Source organism: Pseudorca crassidens, chromosome 3 (assembly GCF_039906515.1).
Source record: "Pseudorca crassidens isolate mPseCra1 chromosome 3, mPseCra1.hap1, whole genome shotgun sequence".
Lineage (NCBI taxonomy): Eukaryota > Metazoa > Chordata > Mammalia > Artiodactyla > Delphinidae > Pseudorca > Pseudorca crassidens.
The window spans coordinates 140,593,608-140,618,384 of NC_090298.1; the positions used below are offsets into that span (position 1 = coordinate 140,593,608).

The 24,777-nt window shown below is 38.5% G+C and overlaps 1 protein-coding gene across 15 annotated transcripts in view; it reads left to right on the forward strand.

The window, feature by feature from the left end:
• The window catches only part of UIMC1 (ubiquitin interaction motif containing 1), a 190,131-nt gene that overhangs the window by 102,618 nt on the left and 62,736 nt on the right, over positions 1-24,777 (forward strand). For 8 of the 15 annotated variants that reach the window (XM_067732741.1, XM_067732739.1, XM_067732753.1 and 5 more), the window contains one exon: positions 24,099-24,223. The exons of 1 other annotated variant lie outside the window; for it this stretch is intronic. In XM_067732741.1, the coding sequence (XP_067588842.1) occupies positions 24,099-24,223 (125 nt within the window). Of the gene's footprint in view, positions 1-20,543; positions 21,985-22,861; positions 23,593-24,098; positions 24,250-24,777 lie in introns of those variants that run through there. 6 more of the 15 variants (XM_067732751.1, XM_067732752.1, XM_067732742.1 and 3 more) reach the window with 4 other exon arrangements.

Sequence of the window (24,777 nt, forward strand, 5' to 3'; positions counted from 1 at the left end):
CAAATGTGTAGGGTTTTTTTTTCCCCCACACCAAGCGGTTCTCCAGCTCTCTGGCAGACACTGGGTGCCCTACAATTTAAGGAAATCTGACACTCTCAGATCCCACAAGTTAAGGGCTTAATTCTGCAGGACTACCCCTTCTTTTAGACGGCAGTTGCAATTCCAGGTTGTTACCTGTGCTTCTGACTGACTTGCTATAAATCAGAGGTTCCCATTACCCCTTTCTTGGGTTTGATTAATTTGTTAAAATGGCTCTCAGAATTCAGGGAAACAGTTTACTTATTAGATGACTGGTTTGTTATAAAGTGTATAACTCAGGAACAGCTAGATGGAAGAGATGCATAGGGCAAGATATAGGAAAAGGGGTGAGGATCTCCATGTCCTGTCCAGGTATGTCATCCTTCCAGTACACACACATATTCACCAACCTGGAAGCTCACCAAACATTGTAGTTCAGGTATTTTTATGGAGGCTTCATTATGCAGGTATGGTTGATTAAATCATTGGCCATTGGTTCAACTTCCAGCCAGCCCCTCTCCCTTCCTTGGACGTTGGGGAGTTGGAATGAAAGTTCTAATCCTCTAATACCTTGGTTGGTTCCCCCTGGCGACCAGCCCCCATCCTTAGGGGCTTTCTAAAAGTAAGTTCATTAACATAGTCTCTGGTGTGCCGAAGAGGGGATTGTTACGAATAACAAAAGACACCGTTATTGCTCTTTTCATTGAGGAAATTCCAAGGGTATTAGGAGCTCTGTGACAGGACCAGGGGCAAAGATTAGGTACATATTTATTATTATAAATCACAGTATCAGAAAAATCCTTTGTTGGAAGTTTTTTCTCTTCTGACTTTGTTACTCAATTGTGAAGTCGTTTAATAATTACTATATTTTTGCATTTTAATGTCATGTGAGATGTTTATTTCAGTGAAGTTTTCAAAACTATGATAACTAGCTGAAATTATTACAACAGTTGATTGAAGGTAAAGAAGGATTTTTTTCACTGTTAATTTGAATTTTGGTGATTTAAGGTATAATTCTCAGCCTTATAAAATTAACCATAATTTTTGTTGTTGTTGCTAAATCATTGTGTTATATCTAGAGGTGGCTGTCACTATGGTTAGATCTGTTGAATGTACTCAAGTTATTTTCAGTCTTGAGAATTATTGATAATAGTTACTTTTTGAGGTGCAGTAATCTTTATCAATTGATAGTTAGGTTTTTGTCACCATTGGTAGACTGTTGATAGTTGTTTGCTTGCTGTCTGTGTTTCACGTTTTTATATAATTGTGTCATGCTTTTTTCCCAGTCTTAGTCTTTTAAATTTTTTTTAAAATTCAGCCTGACAATTTCAGTCTTTTTAATTGTCCTTTACGTTTATATTTAATGTAATTATTGATGTAATTGGATTGAAAGCTGTTTATTTGTTCCAATTGTTCCTTCTTTTTCTGTTCTTTTTTTGAATTTGTTGAGTATTATTTTATGATTCCATTTAATTTCTACTATTTACTTACCTTATATCTCTTTAAAAAAATATTTAGTGGTTCCTCTAGAGTTTACAGTATACATGTTTAATTAATCACAGTTACTTTCAAATAATGTCATATTGTTTTACACGTAGTATAAAGACTCCCTAATATAAAGACTCCTGATTCCTTTCTACCCTCCTTTGTGTTATTTTTACCATACGTTTTACTTTTGCATATATTATAACACACAATACATTGATACTATTTTGCTTTAGATAGTTAAATGACTTTCAGAGGAATGGAAGTAAGAAATAAACAATTCCATATTTTCCTTTATTTGTGCCATCAAGGGCTTTTTATTTCTTTGTGTAGGTCCCAGTTTCTGTCCAGTATCATGTTTTTTCTGCTGGAAGAGCTTCCTTTATCACTTATTTTAACGTAGACCAATTAATTCTCTATTTTATTTTTGTCTGAAAATGTATTTCTCCATTTTTATGGTAATTGCTTTACTGAGATATAACTCACTCAATTTATTCATCATATAATACTTTCATCATTGAAATATACAGTGGGTTTTAGTATATTAACAGAGTTGTGTAACCATCACCACAGTCTAATTCTAGAATGTTCTCATCACTCCAGAAAGAAACCCTATACACTTATCCAATAACCCAAAGCCCTCATCCCACCCAGCCCTAAGCAACTATTAATTTACTTTCTGTCTTTATAGATTTGCGTATTCTGGACATTCCATATAAATGGAATAATATAATATGTAGTCTTTCATGACTGGTTTTTGTACTTAATTTTTTCAGGTTCATCTGTGTTTTGGCATATATTAGTACTTCATTCCTTTGTTGCCAGATATTATTCCACTATATTGCTGTGCCATGTTTTGTTTATATAGTCATCATTTGATGGATATTTGAGTTGTTTCTCCTCTTTGGTTATTGACTAAAGTTGCTGTGAACATTCAAGTACTCGTTTTTATGTGGCTGTATGTTTCCATTTCTCTTGAGTAATATAGCTAGGAGTGGAATTCCTGGGTCATATGGTAACTCAATATTTAATTGTTTGAGAAACTGCCAGATTGCTTTCTAAAATGGATGCACCATTTTACATTTCCACCAGCATCGTATGAGAGTTCCAGTTTCTCCATATCCTTGCCAACAGTTATTTTCCTTTTTCTTTTTTCCCCCATTACAGCCATCCTAGTGGGTGTGAAATAGTATCTCATTGAGGTTTTTTTTTTTTCCTGTGCCACCAGGGAAGCCCTGTTGAGCATCTTTTCATGTGCTTATTGGTCATTTCTTTGCTTATTAAAAATATTTTTATTATAAGATACACATAACATAAAATATACTACTTTAACCATTTATAACCATTTAAAAATGTTTTTATCATGAAGCGGTGTTGAATTTTGTCAAATGCTTTTTCTTTGTCTATTGAGATGATCATATGGGTTTTGTCTTTTGTCAGTTTGGTGTATTAATTGATTTTCATATGTTAAGTCAACCTTCCATTCCTGGGATGAATTCTACTCTGTCATAGTGTGTAATCTTTTTATATTACTTCTAGATTTCGTATGCTAACGTTATGTTGAGAATTTTTGCATTTACATTCATAAGAGATATTGTTCTGTAGTTTTCTTGTGATGTCTTTGTCTGGATTTGGTATCAGACTAATACTGGCCTCATAGAATGAGTTGAACATTGTTCCCTCCTGTTCTATATTAGGAAAAGATTGTGAAGATTTAATATTATTTTTCTTTAATTGTTGGACAGAATTCACCAGTGAAGCCATCTGGGCCTAGACTTTTCTTTGTAGATAGTTTTTGATTACTAATTCAGTTTTTTTTAATGTATTTATATTTGGCTGCACTGGGTCTTCATTGTGGGCTTTCTCTAGTTGTGGTGAGCAGGGTCTACCCTTTGTTGCGGTGTGCAGGCTTCTCATTACAGTGGCTTCTCATGTTGTGGAGCGCAGGCTCTAGGCGCGTGGGCTTCAGTAGTTGTGGCGTGTGGGCTCTAGAGTGCAGGCTTAGTAGTTGTGGCACACAGGCTTAGTTGCTCTGAGGCATGTGGGATCTTCCTGGACTAGGGCTCGAACCCGTGTCCCCTGCATTGGCAGGCAGATTCTTAACTACTGCACCACCAGGGAAGTCCTTAGTTTCTTATCTGTTGTAGTTCTGTTCAGTTTTTATATTTTTTCACAAGTCAGCTTTGGCAGTTTGCTTTTATTTTTGTATTTGTTAGTAATGTCTTCACTGCCATTCTGCTTTTAGTTATTTGAGTCTTCTTTTTCCCCCTGCTCAAATCTAACTCAAAGTTTGCCAATATTTTTAGTTTTCAAAAACCAACTTTTCATCTCATTGATTTTTCTTGTTTTACTATTTTTTAAATTAATTTCTCCTCTATTATTTTGTTTATTTTCTGCTTTCTTTAGGTTTAGTTTGCTCTTTTTTTTCTGTATCTTAAGGTGGAAGTTTAGGTTATTTGTTTGAGATCTTTCTTTTTTAATATAGGCATTAGATAGATGTAAATTTCCCTTTAAGTATTGCTTTAGCTAAATCGTTTAAGTTTTTAAGACATACTTTCATTTTCATTCATCTCAGAGTATTTTCTACTTTCCCATTGTAATTTTTTCTTTCACCCATTGGTTACTTAGTGTTTTATTTAATTTCCACGTATTTGTCCATTCCCCAAATTTCTTCCTTCTGTTATTTATAATTTCACTCATTATGTTGGAAAACATGCTTTGTGTGTTTTTTATCTTTCTGTGTTTGTTGAGGCTTGTTTTATCACCATCATATGTTCTATCCTGGAGAATATTTCATGTGCACTTGAGGAAAATGTTTATTCTGCAACTGTTGGATAGAGTGTTCTGTAGATATCTATTTGGTCTGGTTGGATTATAGTGTTGTTTGTCTTCTATTTACTTGATGTTCTGCTTAGTTCTCCTTTTTACTGAAAGTTGTAGATTGAATCTCCTTCATTTTTGAGAAATGGCTATAGGATATGGTTTGACAGTTTTTTCTTTCATCATTTTCAAGATGTCACTTTATTATATTCTGGTTGCAGAGTTTTTAATGAGAAGTTGGCTTTAATCCTCATCTTTGTTCTTTTGAATGTAACATGTTTTTCTCTCTGGCTTCCTTCAATGTAGTCTGTATCTTTGTTTTTTTTACCAGTTTGAATATAATATTTAGGTATGAATTTTTTGTTGGGGTCATGGAATGTATTTTTCTTGATAGTCTTTTTGGATCTGTGATTTGAGGTCTGATTTGAGATCTCTATTTACTTTGGAAAATTCTCAGCCTGTATTTGTGTGTGTGTGTATAACTTTCATTAAGACTTCATTTTATTAGAGCTGTTTTAGGTTACAGCAAAACTGAGGACAAGGTAGAGATTTCTTGCCTCACACATACATAGCCTCACACATACATAGGCTTACACATACATAGCCTCCTCCATTATCAACTTCTCCTATCAAAGTGATAGATTTGTTACAATTGATGTACCTACATTGACATATTATAATCATCCTAAGTCTGTAGTTTACACTAGGGTTCACTCTTGGTGTTATACATTCGATGGGTTTTGAGAAATATATAATGATATGTATCCATTATTATGGTATCAAACAGTATTTTCACTGCCTTAAAAATTCTCTGTGCTCCACCTATTCATCCCTACCCTACTTCCCCTGCCAATCTGTGACAACCACTGGTCTTCTTACTGTCTTCATAGTTTTGCCTTTTCCAGAATGTCATGTAGTTGGAGTCAGACGGTATATAGCCTTTTCAGATTGGCTTCTTTCACTTAATAATATGCATTTAAGTTTCCTCTGTGTCTTTTCAAGCTTTGGTAAATCTTTTTTTTTTTTTTATAGCACTGAATAATATTCCATTGTCTGGCTCTCCCATAGTTTATTTATCTGTTCACCTACTGAAAGACATTTGGTTGCTTCCAAGTTTTGGCAATTAAGCTGGAATAAACATCTCTCTGCAGGTTTTGGGGTGGGCATGAGTTTTTAATTCCTTTGGGTAAATACCAAGGAACATGATTGCTGAGTATGCTAAGAGTATATTTAGTTTTATAAGAAAGCACCAATCTCTCTTCCAAAGTGGCTATACCATTTTGCATTCCCACCAGCAATGAATGAGAGTTCCTGTTACTCCATATCCTCACCAGCATTTGGTGTTGTCAGTGTTCCAGAACTTGACCATTCTAGTAGTTGTGCAGTGATATCTCCTTTTTTCAGTTTGCATTTTGCTGATGATATATGATGTGGAATATCTTTTCGTATGCTTATTTGCTCTGTATATCATCTTGGTGAGTTGTCTGTCAAAGTCTTTGGCCCACTTTTTAGTTGTGTTTATTTTCTTACAGTTGAGATTTAAGAGTTCTTTGTATATTTTGGATAACAGTCCTTTATCAGATATGTCTTTTGCAAATATTTTCTCCCAGTCTGTGGCTTGTTTTCTTATTCTTGCAACATTGTCTTTTGCAGAGCAGGAGTTTTTAATTTTAATGACATCCAGCTTATTTACTTCTTTCCTGGATCATGCCTTTAAATATAATCTAAAAAGTTATTGCCATACCTAATGTCATCTAGGTTTTCTATGTTATTTTCTAGGACTTTTATAGTTTTGTGTTTCACGTATCAGTTTATGATCCAGTGAGTTAATTTTGGGAATGGTGTTAGATCTTTGTCTAGATTCAGTTTTTGGGATATGAAATGTCCAGTTGTTCTAGCTACATTTGTTGAAGATAATCCCTTTGCTTCCTTGTATTGTCTTTGCTCCTTTGTAAAAATCAGGCAACTATATTTATGTGGGTCTATTTCTGGGCTCTCTCTTCTGTTCCATTGACCAGAATTCTTTCACCAATTCCACACTGTTTTGATTACTGTAGCTTTATATAGTAGGTTTTAAAGTCAGGTAACATCAGCCCTCCAACTTTGTCCTTTTTCTTCAATATTGTGTTGACTATTCTGGATCTTTTGCCCTCTCCATATAAACTTTAGAATAAGTTTGTTGGTATCCACAAAATTACTTGTTGGAATTTTGATTTGGAATGCATTGAATCTACAGATCAGGTTGCGAAAAACTGATATCTTGACATTACTGAGTCTTTCTATCCATGAACATGGAATATCCCTTTATTTAGTTAATTCTTATTTGATTTTGTTCATTAGAGTTCTCTAGTTTTCCTTATAGATCTTGTACATTATTTCATTACCAATGTAAGTGCTATTGTGTTTTACATTTCAAATCACACTTGTTCATTGCTGGTATATGGAATGTGATTGGCCACTTTATACTAACCTTGTGTACCATAACCTTACTATAATTACTTAATAGTTCCAGGAATTGTTTTGTAGATTCAATTGGATTTTCTACTTAGATGATAGTGTCATTTGTGAACAAAGACAGTTTTATTTTTCTCTTTCTTAGTCTGTATATTGTTTATTTCCTTTTCTTGTCTTATTGCATTAGCTGGTATGTCTAGTAGTGTTGAAAAGGAGTGATAAGAGGGGACATCCTAGCCTTTTTCCTGTTCTTAGTGGGAAAGCTTTGAGTTTTCACCATTTAGTATGATGTTGGCTATAGCGTTTTTATAGATATTCTCTATCAAGTTGAGAATGTTCTATATTCTTAGTTTATGGAGAAGTTTTATCATGAATTAGTGTTTGATTTTGTCCAGTGCTTTTTCTGAATCTGTTGAATATGATCATGTGATTTTTCTTTTTTGTTCTATTTATGTGTTGCACTACATTAATTAATTTTTCAGTGTTGAACTAACATGCACATCTGGGATAAACCCCACTTGGTCATGGTATATAATTCTTTTTGTACATTGTTAGATTTAATTTGCTACTATTTGTTGAGAATTTTTGTATCTGTGTTCATGTTCATGCAAGATACTGGTCTGTAGTTTTCTTGTAATGTTTTTGCCTAGTTTTAGTGTTAGGTTTAATGGTGATCATGTAGAATGACTTAGGAAGTATTCCCTCTGCTTCTGTCCTCTGAAAGAGATTGTATAGAATTTGTATAATTCTTCCTTAAATGTTTGGTAGAATTCATTAGTGACTCCATCTGGGCCTGTTGCTTTTAGTTGTGGAAGGCTAATTATGGATTCTGTTTCTTTAATAGATATAGGTGTATTCAGACTGCCTATTTCTTCTCATGTGAGTGTTGGCAGATTGTGTCTTTCAAAGGGAATTGGTCTGTTGCATCTAGGTTATCAGATTTGCGGGCATAGAGTTGTTCATAGTATTCCTTTATTTATTTTTATTATTATTATTTTTTTGCGGTACGTGGGCCTCTCACTGTTGTAGCCTCTCCCGTTGTGGAGCACAGGCTCCGGACGCGCAGGCTCAGTGGCCATGGCTCACGGGCCTAGCCGCTCCGCGGCATGTGGGATCTTCCCAGACTGGGGCACGAACCCGTGTCCCCTGCATCAGCAGGTGGACTCTCAACCACTGCGCCACCAGGGAAGCCCTCCTTTATTATTTTTTTAATGCCCATGAGATCTGTAGTGATGTCCTCTTTTTCATTTCTGGTACTAGTAATTTGTGCCCTCTCTTTTTTTAGTCAGCCTAGCTAGTGATTTATCAATTTTATTGATGTTTTTTCTTTTTATTAAAGAACCAGCTTTTGGTTTGGTTCATTTTCTCTACTTATTTCTTGATGTCAATTTCATTGATTTCTGTTGTAATTCTTTGTTTTTTTCCTGCTTACTTTTTTTTTTTTTGCGGTACGTGGGCCTCTCACTGCTGTGGCCTCTCCCGTTGTGGAGCACAGGCTCTGGACGCGCAGGCTCAGTGGCCGTGGCTCACGGGCCCAGCCGCTCTGCGGCATGTGGGGTCATCCCGGACCGGGGCACGAATCCGCGTCCCCTGCATTGGCAGGCGGACTCTCAACCACTGCGCCACCAGGGAAGCCCTCTGCTTACTTTGTACTTAATTTACTTTTTTTTTTTTTTCCTGGTTCCCTAAGGCAGCAGTCCCTAATCTCGTTAGCACCAGGGACCAGTTTCCTGGAAGACAGTTTTTACGCGGACTGGGGTTCAGGGAGGTATGGTTCAGGCAGTAATGCAAGTGATGGTGAGTGGCAGATGAAGCTTCACTCACTTGCCTGCCGCTTACCTCCTGCTGTGTGGCCCGGTTCCTAACAGGCCATGCACTGGTCCGCGGCCCAGGGTTTGGGGACCCCTGCCCTAAGGTATAGACGTAGATGATTGATTTTAGATCTTCTTTCCAGTGTATGCATTTAATGCTGTAACTCTCCTCTAGGCACTGCTTTTGCTGCAGCCTGCAAATTTTGATAAGATGCATTTTTCATTTTCATTTGATTCAAAGTATTTTTATATTGCTCTTGAGATTTCTTCTTTGACCCATGAGTTATTTAGAAGTATGTTGTTTAATCTTCATGTATTTTGGGATGTTCCTGTTTTCTTTCTGTTATTGATTTTTAGTTTAATTCCATTGTGGTCTGAGTATAGACATTGCATGATTTCTCTTGTTTTAAATTTAAGGTGTGTTTTATGGCCCAGAATGTGGTTTGTCTTGGTGAATGTTCTGTGTGAGCTTGAGAAGAATGTGTGTTCTGTTGTTACTAGTTGGAGTAGTCTGTAGATGTCTATTGTATTCAATTGATTGATGATGTTGTTGAGTTAAACTATATCCTTACTGATTTTCTGCCTGCTGGATCTGTCCATATGTGATAGAAGGGGGTTGGTATTTCCAACTGTGATAGTGGGTCATCTATTTCTCCTTGCAGTTCTAGCATTTTTTGCCTCACCAATGACACTCTTTTGTTAGGCACATACACATTAAGGATTGTTATGTCTTCTAGGAGACTTAATCCTTATGTAATGCCTTTCTTTATTCCTGATAACTTTTCTTGCTTAGAAGTCTGCTGTGTCTGAAATTAATAGAGTTACTCTTGCTTTCTTTTGATTAGTGTTAGCATGGTACATTTTTCCATCCAGTTACTTTTAAAAAATATTTATTTATTTGTTTGGGCGTGTCAGGTCTTAGTTGCGGCACACGGGATCTTTTAGTTGCGGCATGTGGAATCTTTAGTTGAGGCATGTGGGATCTAGTTCCCTGACCAGGGATCAAACCCTTGCCCCCTGCATTGGGAACATGGAGTCTTAGCCACTGGACCACCAGGGAAATCCGCATCCATTTACTTTTTTTTTTTTTTTTTTTGGTTGTGTTGGGTCTTCGTTGCTTTGCACAGGCTTTCTCTAGTTGTGGCGAGCAGGGACTACTCTTTGTTGCAGTGCACAGGCTTTTCATTGCAGTGTGCAGTCTTTTCATTGTGGTGGCTTCTCTGGTTGCAGAGCACGGGCTCCAGGCATGTGGACTTCAGTAGTTGTGACACGCTGGCTCAGTAGTTGTGGCTCGTGGGCTCTAGAGGGCAGGTTCAGTAGTTGTGGTGCACGGGCTTAGTTGCTCCGCGGCATGTGGGATCTTCCCGGACCGGGGCTTGAACCCATGTACCCTGCATTGGCAGGCGGATTCTTAACCATTGAGCCACCAAGGAAGCCCCATCCATTTACTTTTAATCTATATTTCTCTTTGTATTTAAAGTGGGTTTCTGGGACTTCCCTGGTGTGGTTAAGAATCCATCTTCCAATGCAGGGGACACGGGTTCGAGCCCTGGTTGGGGAGCTAAGATCCCACATGCCGTGGGGCAACTAAGCCCACATGTTCTGGAGTCTGCGTGCCACAACCAGAGAGAAGCCTGTGCACTGCAACGAGGAGCCTAAGCACCACAGTGAAAGATCCCATGTTCCACAATGAAGATCCTGTGTGCCACAACTAAAGACCTGAGGCAGCCAAATAAATAAAAAATAAATAAATAAAGTATGTTTCTTTCCTTCTTTCTTTTCTTTTTTTTTAGCATATTAGCTTTATTAATTTTTCCAAAGAATCAACATTTGTCTTTATCAGTTTTCTCAATTTTTTTTTGGCCGCTCCATGTGGCATGTAGGATCTTAGTTCCCCAACCAGGGATCGAACCTGTGCCCCCTGCATTGGGAGCACAGAGTCTTAACCACTGGACTGCCAGGGAAGTCCTTAAAGTGGGTTTCTTGTAGACAACATATAGTTGAGTCTTATTTTTTGATCCAATCTCTGTCTTTTTTTTTTTCAGTCTCTGTCTTTTAATTGATACATTTAATCCATTGACATTCAAAGTGATTAGAGGCATATCTTGTTTAATTTTGCTTCACTTTATTGAGCTATGTAGATTTTTTTTTTTTTAAACACAAATTGAAAGTTTATGGCAACCCAGTGTTAAACAAATCTCTTGGGTGCCATTTTTCCAACAGCACTTGCTCACTTCATGTCTCTGTGTCACATTTTGGTAATTCTTGCAATATTTCAACCCCTCCACAATCAAAAGATTAAAACTTTTTGAAGGCTCAGATGCTGGTTAGCACTTTTTAGCAATGAAGTAATTTTTTTCAGTAACATTTTTTAATGAAGGTGAAATTGTGCAACTCAGATTGGGACTTGAACCCATGGGCTGGGACTCAAACCCAGCCCAAACCCAGATTGGGATTTGAACAGTCTTCTAACTGAGATCACACACCGGGTCTCAGGACTTAATGAAGCTCAGGTTCTTTTTGGGTGATTTTTGAGTTTTATTTTAGTTTTTATGCAGCAGGTTCTTATTAGTTATCTATTTTATACATATTAGTGAATATATGTCAATCCCAATCACCCAATTCATCCCACCACCACCACCACCCCTGCCACTTTCCCCCCTTGGTGTCCATACGTTTGTTCCCTACATCTGTGTCTTTATTTCTGCCCTGCAAACCGGTTCATCTGTACCATTTTTCTGGTTCCACATATATGCGTTAATGTATGATATTTGTTTCTCTCTTTCTGACTTACTTCACTCTGTATGACAGTTTAGATCCATCCACGCCTCTACAAATAACTCAGTTTCGTTCCTTTTTATGGCTGAGTAATATTCCATTGTATATATGTACCACATCTTCTGTATCCATTCATCTGTTGATGGACACTTAGGTTGCTTCCATGTCCTGGCTGTTGTAAATAGAGCTGCTGTGAACATTTTGGTACATGACTCCTTTTGAATTATGGTTTTCTCAGGGTATATGCCCAGTAGTGGGATTGCTGGGTCATATGGTAGTTCTATTTTTAATTTTTTAAGGAACCTCCATACTGTTCTCCACAGTGGCTCTATCAATTTACATTCCCACCAACAGTGCAAGAGTGTTCCCTTTTCTCCACACCCTCTCCAGCATTTGTTGTTTGTAGATTTTCTGATGATGCCCATTCTAACTGGTGTGAGGTGATACCTCATTGTAGTTTGATTTGCATTTCTCTAATAATGAGTGGTGTTGAGCAGCTTTTCATATGCTTCTTGGCCATCTGTATATCTTCTTTGGAGAAATGTCTATTTAGGTCTTCTGCCCAGTTTTTGATTGAGTAGTTCTTTTAATATTGAGCTGCTTTTATATTTTGGAGATTAATCCTTTGTCCGTTGATTCGTTTGCAAATATTTTCTCCCATTCTGAGGGTTGTCTTTTTGTCTTGTTTATGGTTTCCTTTGCTGTGCAAAAGCTTTTAATTTTCATTAGGTCCCATTGGTTTATTTTTGTTTTTATTTCCAGTTTTCTAGGAGGTGGAGCAAAAAGGATCTTGCTGTCATTTATGTCAAAGAGTGTTTCTCCTATGTTTTCTTCTAAGAGTTTTATACTGTCTGGCCTTACATTTAAGTCTTTAATCCATTTTGAGTATATTTTTGTGTATGGTGTTAGCATGTGTTCTAATTTCATTCATTTATACGTAGCTGTGCAGTTTTCCCAGCACCACTTATTGAAGAGGGTGTCTTTTCTCCATTGTCTATTCTTGCCTCCTTTATTAAAGATAAGGTGATCATATGTGTGTGGGTTTATCTCTGGGCTTTCTATCCTGTTCCGTTGATCTATATTTCTGTTTTTGTGCCAGTACCATACTGTCTTGATTACTGTAGCTTTGTAGTATAGTCTGAAGTCAGGGAGTCTGATTCTTCCAGCTCTGTTTTTCTTTCTCAAGACTGCTTTGGCTATTCGGGATCTTCTGTGTTTCCATACAAATTGTGCAATTTTTTGTTCTAGTTCTGTGAAAAATGGCATTGATAATTTGGTAGGGATTGCATTGAATCTGTAGATTGCTTTGGGTAGTATAGTCATTTTCACAATGTTGATTCTTCCAATCCAAGAACATAGTATATCTCTCCCATCTGTTTATATCATTTTAAATTTGTTTCATCAGTGTTTTATAGTTTTCTTCATACAGGTCTTTTGTCTCCTTAGGTAGGTTTATTCCTAGGTATTTTATTCGTTTTGTTGCAGTGGTAAATGGGACTGTTTCCTTAATTTCTCTTTCGGATTTTTCATCATTAGTGTATAGGAATGCCAGAGATTTCTGTGCATTAATTTTGTATCCTGCTACTCTACCAAATTCATTGATTAGCTCTAGTAGTTTTCTGGTAGCATCTTCAGGATTCTCTATGTATAGTATCATGTCATCTGGAAACAGTGACAGTTTTACTTCTTCTTTTCCAATTTGTATTCCTTTTATTTCTTTTTCTTCTCTGATTGCCATGGCTAGGACTTCCAAAACTATGTTGAATAATAGTGGTGAGAGTGGGCAACCTTGTTTTGTTCCTGATCCTAGAGGAAATGCTTTCAGTTTTTCACCATTGAGAATGATGTTTGCTGTGGGTTTGTCATATATGGCCTTCATTACGTTGAGGTAGGTTTCCCCTATGCCTGCTTTCTGGATAGTTTTTATCATAAACGGGTGTTGAATTTTGTCAAAAGCTTTTTCTGCATCTCTTGAGATGATCATATAGGTTTTCTCCTTCAATTTGTTAACATGGTTTATCACATGGATTGATTTGCATGTATTGAAGAATCCTTGCATCCCTGGGGTAAACCCCACTTGATCATGGTGTATGATCCTTTTAATGTGCTGTTGGGTTCTGTTGGCTAGTATTTTGTTGAGGAGTTTTGCATCTGTGTTCATCAGAGATACTGGGCTGTAGTTTTCTTTTTTTGTGACATCGTTGTCTTGTTTTGGTATCAGGATGATGGTGGCCTCATAGAATGAGTTTGGGAGTGTTCCTCCCTCTGCTGTATTTTGGAAGAGTTTGAGAAGGATAGGTGTTAGCTCTTCTCTAAATATTTGGTAGAATTGGCCTGTGAAGCCATCTGGTCCTGGGCTTTTGTTTGTTGCAAGATTTTTAATCACAGTTTTAATTTTAGTGCTTGTGATTGGTCTGTTTATATTTTCTATTTCTTCTTGGTTCAGTCTCGGAAGGTTGTGCTTTTCTAAGAATTTGTCCATGTCTTCCAGGTTGTCCATGTTATTGGCATAGAGTTGCTTGTAGAAATCTCTCATGATCCTTTGTATTTCTGCCGTGTCAGTTGTTACTTCTCCTTTTTCATTTCTAATTCTGTTGATGTGAGTCTTTTCCCTTTTTTCTTGGTGAGTCTGGCTAATGGTTTATCAATTTTGTTTATCTTCTCAAAGAACCAGCTTTTAGTTTTATTGATCTTTGCAATTGTTTCCTTCATTTCTTTTAAATTTATTTCTGATCTGATCTTTATGATTTCTTTCCTTCTGCTAACTCCGGGGTTTTTTTTTGTTCTTATTTCTCTAATTGCTTTAGGTATAGGATTAGATTGTTTGAGATTTTTCTTGTTTCTTGAGGTAGGATTGTAATGCTATAAACTTCCCTCTTAGAACTGCTTTTGCTGCATCCCATAGGTTTTGGGTCGTTGTGTTTTCCTTGTCATTTGTTTCTAGGTATTTTTTGATTTCCTCTTTGATTTCCTCAGTGATCTATTAGTTACCTAATAACGTATTGTTCAGCCTCCGTGTGTTTGTATTTTTTACAGATGTTTTCCTATAATTGATATCTAGTCTTATAGCGTTGTAGTGGGAAAAGATACTTCATAGGATTTCAGTTTTCTTAAATTTACCAAGGCTTGATTTGTGACCCAAGATATGATGTATCCTAGAGAATGTTCCACAAACGTTGAGAATAAGGTGTATTGTTGTTTTTGGATGGAACGTCCTATAAATATCAATTAAGTTCATCTTGTTTTTATATATATATATATATATATATATATATATATATATATATATATATTAGTAATACAGTTTTAATTTTATTTATTTATTTATTTATTTATTTTTAGCTGTATTGGGTCTTGGTTTCTGTACGAGGGCTTTCTCTAGTTGCGGCGAGCGGGGGCCACTCTTCATCGTAGTGCGCGGGCCTCTCACTGTCGCGGCCTCTCTTGTTGCAGAGCACAGGCTCCAGACACGCAGGCTCAGTAGTTGTGGTTCACGGGCCCAGTTGCTCCGCGGCATGTGGGATCTTCCCAGACCAGGGTTTGAACCCGTGTCCCCTGCATTGACAGGCAGATTCTCAACCACTGTGCCACCAGGGAAGCCCTTGTATTTTTTAATTTATCTATTTTATTTCTTTATTTTTGGCTGCGTTCGGTTTTTGTGCGTGGGCTTTCTCTAGTTGCAGTGAGTGGGGGCTACTCTTCATTGCAGTGCGTGGGCTTCTCATTGTGGTGGCTTCTCTTGTTGCAGAGCACGTGGTCTAGACGCCTGGGCTTCAGGAGTTGTGGCTCGTGGGCTCTGGAGCGCAGGCTCAGTAGTTGTGGCACACGGGCTTAGTTGCTTCACGGCATGTGGGATCTTCCCAAACCAGGGCTTGAACCCATGTCCCCTGCCTTGGCAGGCAGATTCTTAACCACTGCACCGCCAGGGAAGCCCTAGTTCATCTTGTTAAATGTGTCGTTTAAAGCTTATGTTTCCTTATTTATTTTCATTTTGGATGATCTGTCCATTGGTGAAAGTGGGGTGTTACAGTCCCCTACTATTATTGTGTTAGTCGATTTCCTCTTTTATGGCTATTAGCATTTGCCTTATGTATTGAGGCGCTTATATGTTGGGTGCATAAATATTTACAGTTGTTATATCTTCTTCTTGGATTGATCCTTTGATCATTTTGTAGTGTCTTTCTTTGTCTCATCTAATAATCTTTATTTTAAAGTCTATTTTGTCTGATATGAGAATTTCTACTCCAGCTTTCTTTTTTTTTTTTTTTTTGCGATACATGGGCCTCTCACTGTTGTGGCCTCTCCCGTGCGGAGCACAGGCTCCGGACGCGCAGGCTCAGCAGCCATGGCTCACGGGCCCAGCTGCTCCGCGGCATGTGGGATCTTCCCGGACCGGGGCACGAACCCGTGTCCCCTGCATCAGCAGGTGGACTGTCAACCACTTCGCCAGCAGGGAAGCCCCTCCAGCTTTCTTTTGATTTCCATTTGCATGGAATATCTTTTTCCATCCCCTCACTTGCAGTCTGTATGTGAACTGGGTCTGAATTGGGTCTAGGTCTGAATTGGGTCTCTTGTAGACAGCATATGTACTGGTCTTGTTTTTGTATCCATTCAGCCAGTCTATTTGTTTTGTTTGGAGCATTTTAGCCATTTACATTTAAGGTAATTATCAATATACATGTTCCTGTTACTGTTTTTGTAATTGTTTTGGGTTTGTTTTTGTAGGTCTTTTCTTTCTCTTGTATTACCTGCCTAGAGAAGTTCCTTTAGCATTTGTTGTAAAGCTGGTTTGGTGGTGCTGAATTCTCTTAACTTTTGCTTATCTGTAAAGGTTTTAATTTCTCCATCAAATCTGAATGAGATCCTTGCTGGGTAGAGTAATCTTGGTTGTAGGTTTTTCCCTTTCATCACTTTAAATATGTCCTCCCACTCCCTTCTGGCTTGCAGAGTTTCTGCTGAAGAATCAGTTGTTAACTTTATGGGGATTCAGTTGTACGTTATGTGTTGCTTTTCCTTTGCTGCTTTTAATATTTTTTCTTTTTATTTAATTTTTGATAGTTTAATTAGTATGTGTCTTAGTGTGTTTCTCTTTGGATTTATCCTGTATGGTACTCTCTGTGCTTCCTGGACTTGATTGACTGTTTCCTTTCCCATGTTAGAGAAGTTTTCGACTATAATCTTTTCAAACATTTTCTCAGACCCTTTCTTTTTTCTCTTCTTCTTCTGGGACCCCTATAATTCGAATGTTGGTGTGTTTAATGTTGTCCCAGAGGTCTCTGAGACTGTGCTCAATTCTTTTCATTCTTCTTCCTTTATTCTGCGCCCTGGCAGTTATTTCCACCATTCTATATTCCAGGTCACTTATCCGTTCTTCTGCCTCAGTTATTCTGTTATTGATTCCTTCTAGAGTATTTTTAATTTCAGTAATTGTGTTGTTCATCACTGTTCGTTTGCTCTTTAGTACTTCTAGGGCCTTGTTAAATGTTTCTTGTATTTTCTCCATTCTGGTTCTGAGATTTTGGATCATCTTTACTATCATTACTCTAAATTCTTTTTCAGGTAGGTTGCCTATTTCATCTCCATTTATTTGGTCTTGTAGGTTTTTACCTTGCTCCTTCGTCTGTAACATATATTTTTTGTCTTTTTTTTTAATTTATTTTTTGATGTGTGGTGCTGTATTCCTGTCTTACTGGTTATTTGGCCTGAGACGTCCAGCACTGGGGTTTGCAGACAGTTTGATAGAGCTGGGTCTTGGTGCTGATATGAGGAACTCTGGTAGGCCTCGCTCGGATTGATATTCCTTGGGCTCTGAGGTTCTCCGTTAGTCCAGCAGTTTGCATTCGGAGCTCACACCACAGGAGCTTGTGTCTGACCTCCGGCCTGGGAACCAAGAAACTGCAAGCTTCGTGGTGCAATAAAAAAAAAAAAAGGGAAGAAAGAAAGAAAAAAAACGAGCAGTACAACGTCAAAGAATAAAAAACAAAATGAAATCAGAAAGATAAAAAATATATTAGAAAAAATAAAACTATAATTGAAACAACTGCAACAAGGTGAAATAAAACCACAGCAAAAACAAGAAAAGAGAAAGGGGGGGTGGGGCAGCGAGCCAAAAGGAGAGATCACTAGCGAAGTATAAAGAATAAAAGTTAGAAAAATAAAAGATTTATTCGGAAAAATAGAAATATAAAAGAATCAACAGTGAATCAGCAAGGTAAAACAGAACCTCAATGTAAAAGAGGGATAAAGAAAAGAAAAAAAAAAGGCCTAGGGTATGGGGGCGGAGTTTAGGTAGGGGGTGGAACTTAGGTGGGGGCAGGGTTTAGGATGGGGTGGGTCCTAAGCGGGTGGGGGGTGATGTTTGAGCATGGGGCGGGGCCTAGATAGGGCTACATTTAAGCGTGGGGCGGGGCCTCTGCTTAGGACCTGCACAGAAGAGGAGAGGCAGCACCTTGAGAGGAGGGCCTCTGGAGTGTGGGGTTCCGGAGTTTGGAGGTAGGGCCCTGAGTGAGGGTGTGTGAGTGGGGTTTAGGCCCACCTCCTTTGGAGGGAGTCTCTGAGTGTAGAGGTAGGGCCCTGGGTGGGGGTGTAAGGGTGGGGTTTGGGCTCTGCGCAGCAGAAGGGAGGCTCTGAGGCCAGAGGATTAGGCCTGGGAGACCAACAGGCTTCCTGGTGCCTAAGTGGACAGGGAAAGCACTGGCCTGGTTCCCTTCCGTTCCTTTGTGCCCCTCCCCCACTGTCTCCCCCAGGGTCTCCCCTGTTGCCCCTCAACTCCTAACTGTGGGTGGATCCTGCTGGGTGTAGGAACTCCTTCCCTCCCCCAGCCACCCCTTGGGGTGCTGTCCCGGAGGTCCGGCCTTTACGTTTGCTCCCCCTTACCTCCTTCCCACTCCCTCAGGACCCACCCAGCTGGAGGGGGCCTAGGTGGGCAGAGGATCAGGCCCGGGATCTCAACAGAATCCTGGAGGGTCCAAGTGCGCAGGGGAAACCTGGCCACACTCCTTTTTGATCCTCTGCCCTCCCAGTGGTTCCCCAATTTATCCCTTCCCCTCCCCCAGCTGCCCCTCAGGGGCACCATTCCCGTCTGGCCTCCACTTCTCCTCCCCCTTCACTCCCCCAAGCCTCACGTCCTACCCGATCACTGGGGTTTCCTCCTGTCCCCTTAGTTGTCTGTGGTCCCCCAGGGGTGCCAGGTAGGTGCTGTAGTTGTGAGGAGATGCGAATTATGCTGCCTCCTAGTACGCTGTCTTGACTCCGCCCCACCAGACTTTATCATTTTTATATGTCTTCATGATTAGTATTTTCATAACAACATCTGAGTTTCTTGAGTTAACATGCTATAATGTACTTAACCATGGCCTTGTCTTTACGTATCTAAGTAAGTTAAGTCACCTTATAGGTTATAGGGTAATGAACATATTTTTGTGTAACACTTTTCTTCTTTTCAGTGATTGTTCAGGATAAATTCCCAGAAGTGGTATCACTTTCTTTGAGAAAGCACATCTGTACGGGTTATGACACAGTGCCTTGATTATTTCAAAAGTGTTTTATAAATTTACATTGTAACTGGCCATGTATAGATATATCAGCTTTACCAAAGTTGCAGAGCTGTATCTGTTTTGGAAAAGGAAGTTCTTAGGAAAAGATTAGGGCAGGAAAATAATTTATCTTTTGTTGTTGTTGTTATATGGAATGTTCTCTTTCAGCCGTTTTGAACAACCGCAAATTATTCAGGTTCTCTCTGTCTAGTTTTGTGTTCTGGATTGTTTGGATTGTTAACAGCCTGTTTGCACATCTCAGTGGGAGGCTAACCTGAATGTTGGGAGATGTTAATCATCATAAATTATGACCAGCATAATCAGCTTCACACAAATTGTGTAGTACTTTGTGTTTAGAATCAGCAGAATCATTTGATAAGCTGAATCAAGCCAATTCAGTTAGAGAGTCTAAGGTTGACACTTGCTGACATATTCCTTTAAGGAGCATGCCTCCTGGGTGGTATTCCAGTTTGTTTCTGTCTTTCTTCTAATGGTTGGGTTCTTATTACAGTAGAGAGGTCAGGTAAAATGTGTCCTAGTCAGCAGTGATGTTTATCGGACTTTATTCTCAGATCATGGTTATATAAAAAATAAGAGACAGTAACTAGTGAATGAGTGTCCTTTTTTTAAAAAATAAATTTTATTTATTTATTTATTTATTTATTTATTTTTGGCTGTGTTGGGTCTTCATTGCTGCACGGGCTTTTCTCTGGTTGTGGCAAGTGGGGGCTACTCTTTTTTGTGGTGTGCAGGCTTCTCATCGTGGTGGCTTCTCTTGTTGCGGAGCACGGGCTCTAGGTGCACAGGTTTCAGTAGTTGTGGGTCGTGGGCTCTAGAGCACAGGCTCAGTAGTTGTGGCACACAGGCTTAGTTGCTCTGTGGCATGTGGGATCTTCCTGGACCAGGGCTCGAACTCGTGTCATCTGCATCGGCAGGCAGATTCTTACCACTGCACCACCAGGGAAGTCCCAGGTGCTTTTAAAAAAATTTTTTTTTTTCTCTCTGGGTCTTGTCTAAGAAATAGTTGACTACTCCACAATTACAAAGATTTTTCACCTATGTTTTCTTCTAGGACTTTTATAGTTTTAGCTTTTACATTTAGATATATATTCCATTTTGAGTTAATTTTTTGTGTATAGTATGGATTACCAGTTCTAGTACCATTTGCTGAAAAGGACTGTTGATGAAAATCAATTGAAAAATTGATTTGTGGATCTATTTCTGAATTTTATATTATGTTCCATTAAATGAGCTTGTTGGGATTTTTATTGGGATTGTCTTGAATCTATAAATCAAGTTGGGGAGACTTGATATCTTACTTTCTGAATTAGGTTGCTATTATTTTTTTCTTTATTCTTAGTTAGAATTCACCAGTGATTAATGTCAGATGGCCTTGGGTTTTCTTTATGGAGGGGTTTTTAATTAGAAATTCAAATTGTTTAATAGATGTAAGGCTATTCAGATTTTCTGTTTCTTCTTGTGTCAGTTTTCATGATTTATGTTTTTCAGTGATTTTTTTTGTTTGTTTGTTTCAGTTAAGTCAGTGTTTCTCAGTCCTTTTTTCATTACTGTTCCCTGAAGGATCCTTTTTAAAGACTTTGTTTTCCTAGCCATCACTGTCCCCATGAAATTTTTTTTTTTTTTTTTTTGCGGTACGCGGGCCTCTCACTGTTGTGGCCTCTCCCGTTGTGGAGCACAGGCTCTGGACGCGCAGGCTCAGCGGCCATGGCTCACAGGCCCAGCCACTCTGCGGCATGTGGGATCTTCCCAGACCGGGGCACGAACCCGTGTCCCCTGCATCGGCAGGCGGACTCTCAACCATCTGCGCCACCAGGGAAGCCCCCCCATGAAATTTTAATACCACAGATAATGCTGTATATCCTGTTTATGTACTGACTTATATATCCATTTTTTATATGTAAAGAGAGTAAGATTTTTTTGGACTTCCAAGGACCAGTTTTTGTCCACTTGGGGATGATATCATGCCTATTGAGAATGAATGATCCAGTTTGTCAAATTTATTGGCATAAAATTGTCCACAATATTCCCTTATTATTCTTTGCATGAGTGTAGAATCTGTAGTATTACATCCCCTCTTTTATTGTTGTGTTGTTAACTTACATGTTTTCTTTTTCTCCTTCATCAGTTTAATTAGAGTTTTATAAATTTTATTGACCTTTTAATGGAATCAACTTTTGGTATTAATTTTTTTTTTATCCTGAAGCTTTTTTTAAAAAAAAAATTATTTATTTATTTACTTAATTTTGGCTGCATTGGGTCTCCTTTTTTGTGCGCGGGCTTTGTCTAGTTGTGGTGAGCAGGGGCTACTCTTCGCTGTGGTGTGTGGGCATCTCATTGCGGTGGCTTCTCGTTGCAGAGCATGGGCTTCAGTAGTTGTGGTGAGTGGGTTCAGTAGTTGTGGTGAGCGGGTTCAGTAGTTGTGGCTCGTGTGCTCTAGAGCACAGGCTTAGTAGCTGTGGTGCACAGGTTTCAGTGCTCCGCGGCATGTGGGATCTTCCCAGAGCAGGGTTGAACCCGTGTCCTCTGCATTGGCAGGTGGAATCTTAACCACTGCACCGCCAGGGAAATCCCTAAATTTTTTTTTCTTTTTTTAAATTTATTTTTGGCTGCATTGGGTCTTCCTTGCTGCGCGCGGGCTTTCTCTAGTTGTGGTGAGCAGGGGCTACTCTTCGTTGCGGTGCATGGGCTACTCATTGTGGTGGCTTCTCTTGTTGCGGAGCACGGGCTCTAGGTGCATGGGCTTCAGTAGTTGAAGCGTGGGGGCTCAGTAGTTGTGGCGTGCGGGCTCAGTAATTGCAGCTCGTGGGCTCTAGAGCGCAGTCTCAGTGGTTGTGGTGCATGGGCTTAGTTGCTCCGTGGCATGTGGGATCTTCCTGGCCCAGGGATTGTACTGGTGTCCCCTGCATTGGCAGGCGGATTCTTAATCACTGTGCCACCAGGGAAGTCCCTTTTTTTCTTTATTGTATGCCATCTTCTATTTCATTGATTTCTGCTCTTTATATTTCTTTCTTTCTTCTTACTCTGGGTGAATTTCACTCTTCATTTTTTGGTTTTTTAAAGAGGTAAGCTTGGATCTCTGATTTTAAACTTTTCTTCGTTTCTAATATGATCATGTATAGCTATACATTTCCCTGTAAACATTGTGTTAGGTACCTTCCACAAATTTTGATATGTTATGCTTTCATTCTCATTAAGGTCACTTCAGATTCATTTGGGTGAATTTTTTATGTTGAGATTCAATTTTAGGGATCCCTCATCCTTATTGATTTTATTTTACTTTTTAAAAATAGGTTTAACCTTTACCTGGTTAAGTCAAGGATATACAAAAAGGTATATGCAAAGAAATGTCACTCCCTCCCTACCCCTTCCACTTTTTGCCCAACTACCTATATATAACCACGTGCATTAGTTTCTAATTTTTCCTTCTTGTGTCAGTCTTTGCAAAAAGTAGCATACTGTATACTCTTTTGTGTTTTTTTTAACTTAATACCATATCTTTGAAATCATTCTGTTCCCAGACCATAGATACCTTCCTTATTCTTCTTTACAGTTTTATGTATGTATACCAGAGTTTATTCAAGCAATGTCCTATTGTAGTCATTATGTGGACTCTGGTGTTTTGCAAATTCAGTGTTGCAGTGAAAAATATAGTGCATATTTACTTTTTAAAAAATTGGAAATATATCATTAGAGTAAATTGCTAGAATTGGGATTGCTGTTTCATATATGTAGTTTATTAGACATTGCCAAAATCCTCTCCATAGGGAATATACAAAATGGCAATATTCTTTTTTTTTTTTATATTGGAGTAAAATTGCTTTATAATGTTGTGTTAGTCTCTGCTGTACAATGAAGTGAATCAGCTATATGTATATGTATATCCCCTCCCCCTTGGACCTCCCTCCCCACCCCACCCCCCTCATCTAGGTTGTCACAGAGCACCGAGCTGAGCTCCCTGTGCTATACAGCAGGTTCCCACTAGCTATGTATTTTACACATGGTAGTGTATTTATGTCAAACCTAATCTCTCAATTCATCCCACTGTCTCCTACCCCCCGTGTCCACATGTCCGTTCTCTACATCTACATCCCTGTTCCTGCCCTGCAAATAAGTTTATCTGTACTGTTTTTCTAGATTGCACATATATGTGTTAATATACGATATATGTTTTTCTCTTTCTGGCTTACCTCACTCTGTATGACAGACTCTAAAATGGCAGTATTCTAATTCTGTCATTTCTATTTATTAGCTGGAATAATTCTTTAAAGAGAAACTTCTCTTCATCTGGTTGGTTACCCAGTAGTATAGCTTGTGTTGGAAGAGTAGAACAAAAGCTTTATTCTCTATCCTTTTATTTACCAGTTTTCAGAATAGTTGATTCACTAATATTCTTCAACAGTGACCAGTTAGTTGTTTTTTTTTAAGTACTATTATGAACTCATAGATTTAGACATATTTAGTGTGTTTTAATTCATTGCATTCATTATCCTTATTGATGTTCCAGTGGTCCCATTTTTAGCCAGTGAGAACCTTTTTAAGTTGGCTCATGAATTCTTTTGATATGACCCTAGTTATATCGGATAGGTTCATTGCTCACAGATATGATAGATATTCTAGTTCATCTTCTGCATTTCATGCTGCAGACTTGGAATCAACTATTTCTCTCCGAGGTAACCCAGTTGCTTTTAATGGGAAATGGTGTTTGGAGATGAAATTCTGGTCGTTAGAAATGTTCTTTTCTACTGGGTAAATCAGAGGATTCTGAAGAGTAAAATTATTCTAGTTAAATGTTGAGCTTGAAGCAAATATGTATAAAGTGATATGTAGCAAAAAGCCCTAGAGTGGGAGTTAGTTCCTCTTATTTATTCATTCACCAGATATTTACTGAATATCTACCAGGTGCCAGGTACTCTTTTCTTGTGCTGGAGATACAACAGTGAACAAAAATAGGCAGAAACTCTGCCTTCATAGGAGTTCACAGTCTAGTTAACCCAGGATTCTTGTAACTGCTGCCAGCACCTTACCTTTTGGGGCTTTCCTCATTTGTAAAATTATAAAATTGTACTAAATGGTCTGTAGTGTCTCTGCTTGAAAAGTTTAATAATTTTGTTTCTTGTCTACGTGCTGATTCAATGTTTGTGGTGTCCCTCTCTCTCTTTTCCCGATCTTCTTACAGAAATGACAGAAGAAGAACAGTTTGCTCTGGCTGTCAAAATGAGTGAACAGGAAGCTAGGGAGGTGAACAGCCAGGAGGAGGAAGAAGAGGAGCTCTTGAGGAAAGCCATTGCTGAAAGCCTGAATGTAAATACGCTATGTGGAAAAAGTTTGTGAGGATTCATCAGCAATAGTTTTTTATTTCTGCAGTGTTATGGCTGCATTAGGAACTAGTTATAGTAGTTCATACGGTTTTCAAGTAACAGATATTTCCCATAATAATTTTTAAGTCTGTGTTGAATTGTTGATGAACTCAATTTGAAGTGTTTTGTTAATTCTGTATGAAAGTTTTCCACCTCACAGATTTTCAGTCCATAGCTTAAGAGAACCGTAGTAGTTGGCAGCTTCTGAAAAGAGTTATTGAGTGTCAAGAAACCAAAAGGGAGCAAGATAAGCAAGATAAGATAAAACTCCCCTGTTTTGTGGGGAGAGCAAAGGGAATGAGAACCAGAGGTGGGTTATGGAGAGAAAAAATGAGCAGTCTTAAAATTTTTCAAATAATTTTTAATTGTGATTTGAATATGTGTAATTGAAATTATTTTAAATGTGAAAGGTATTTGCCAGTGGCAGGTCGTGAGCCATCCTTTATGCCATTCACCTCTCTATATTAGAAAAGGGTTTAGTATAGTGTTCTAGTATAG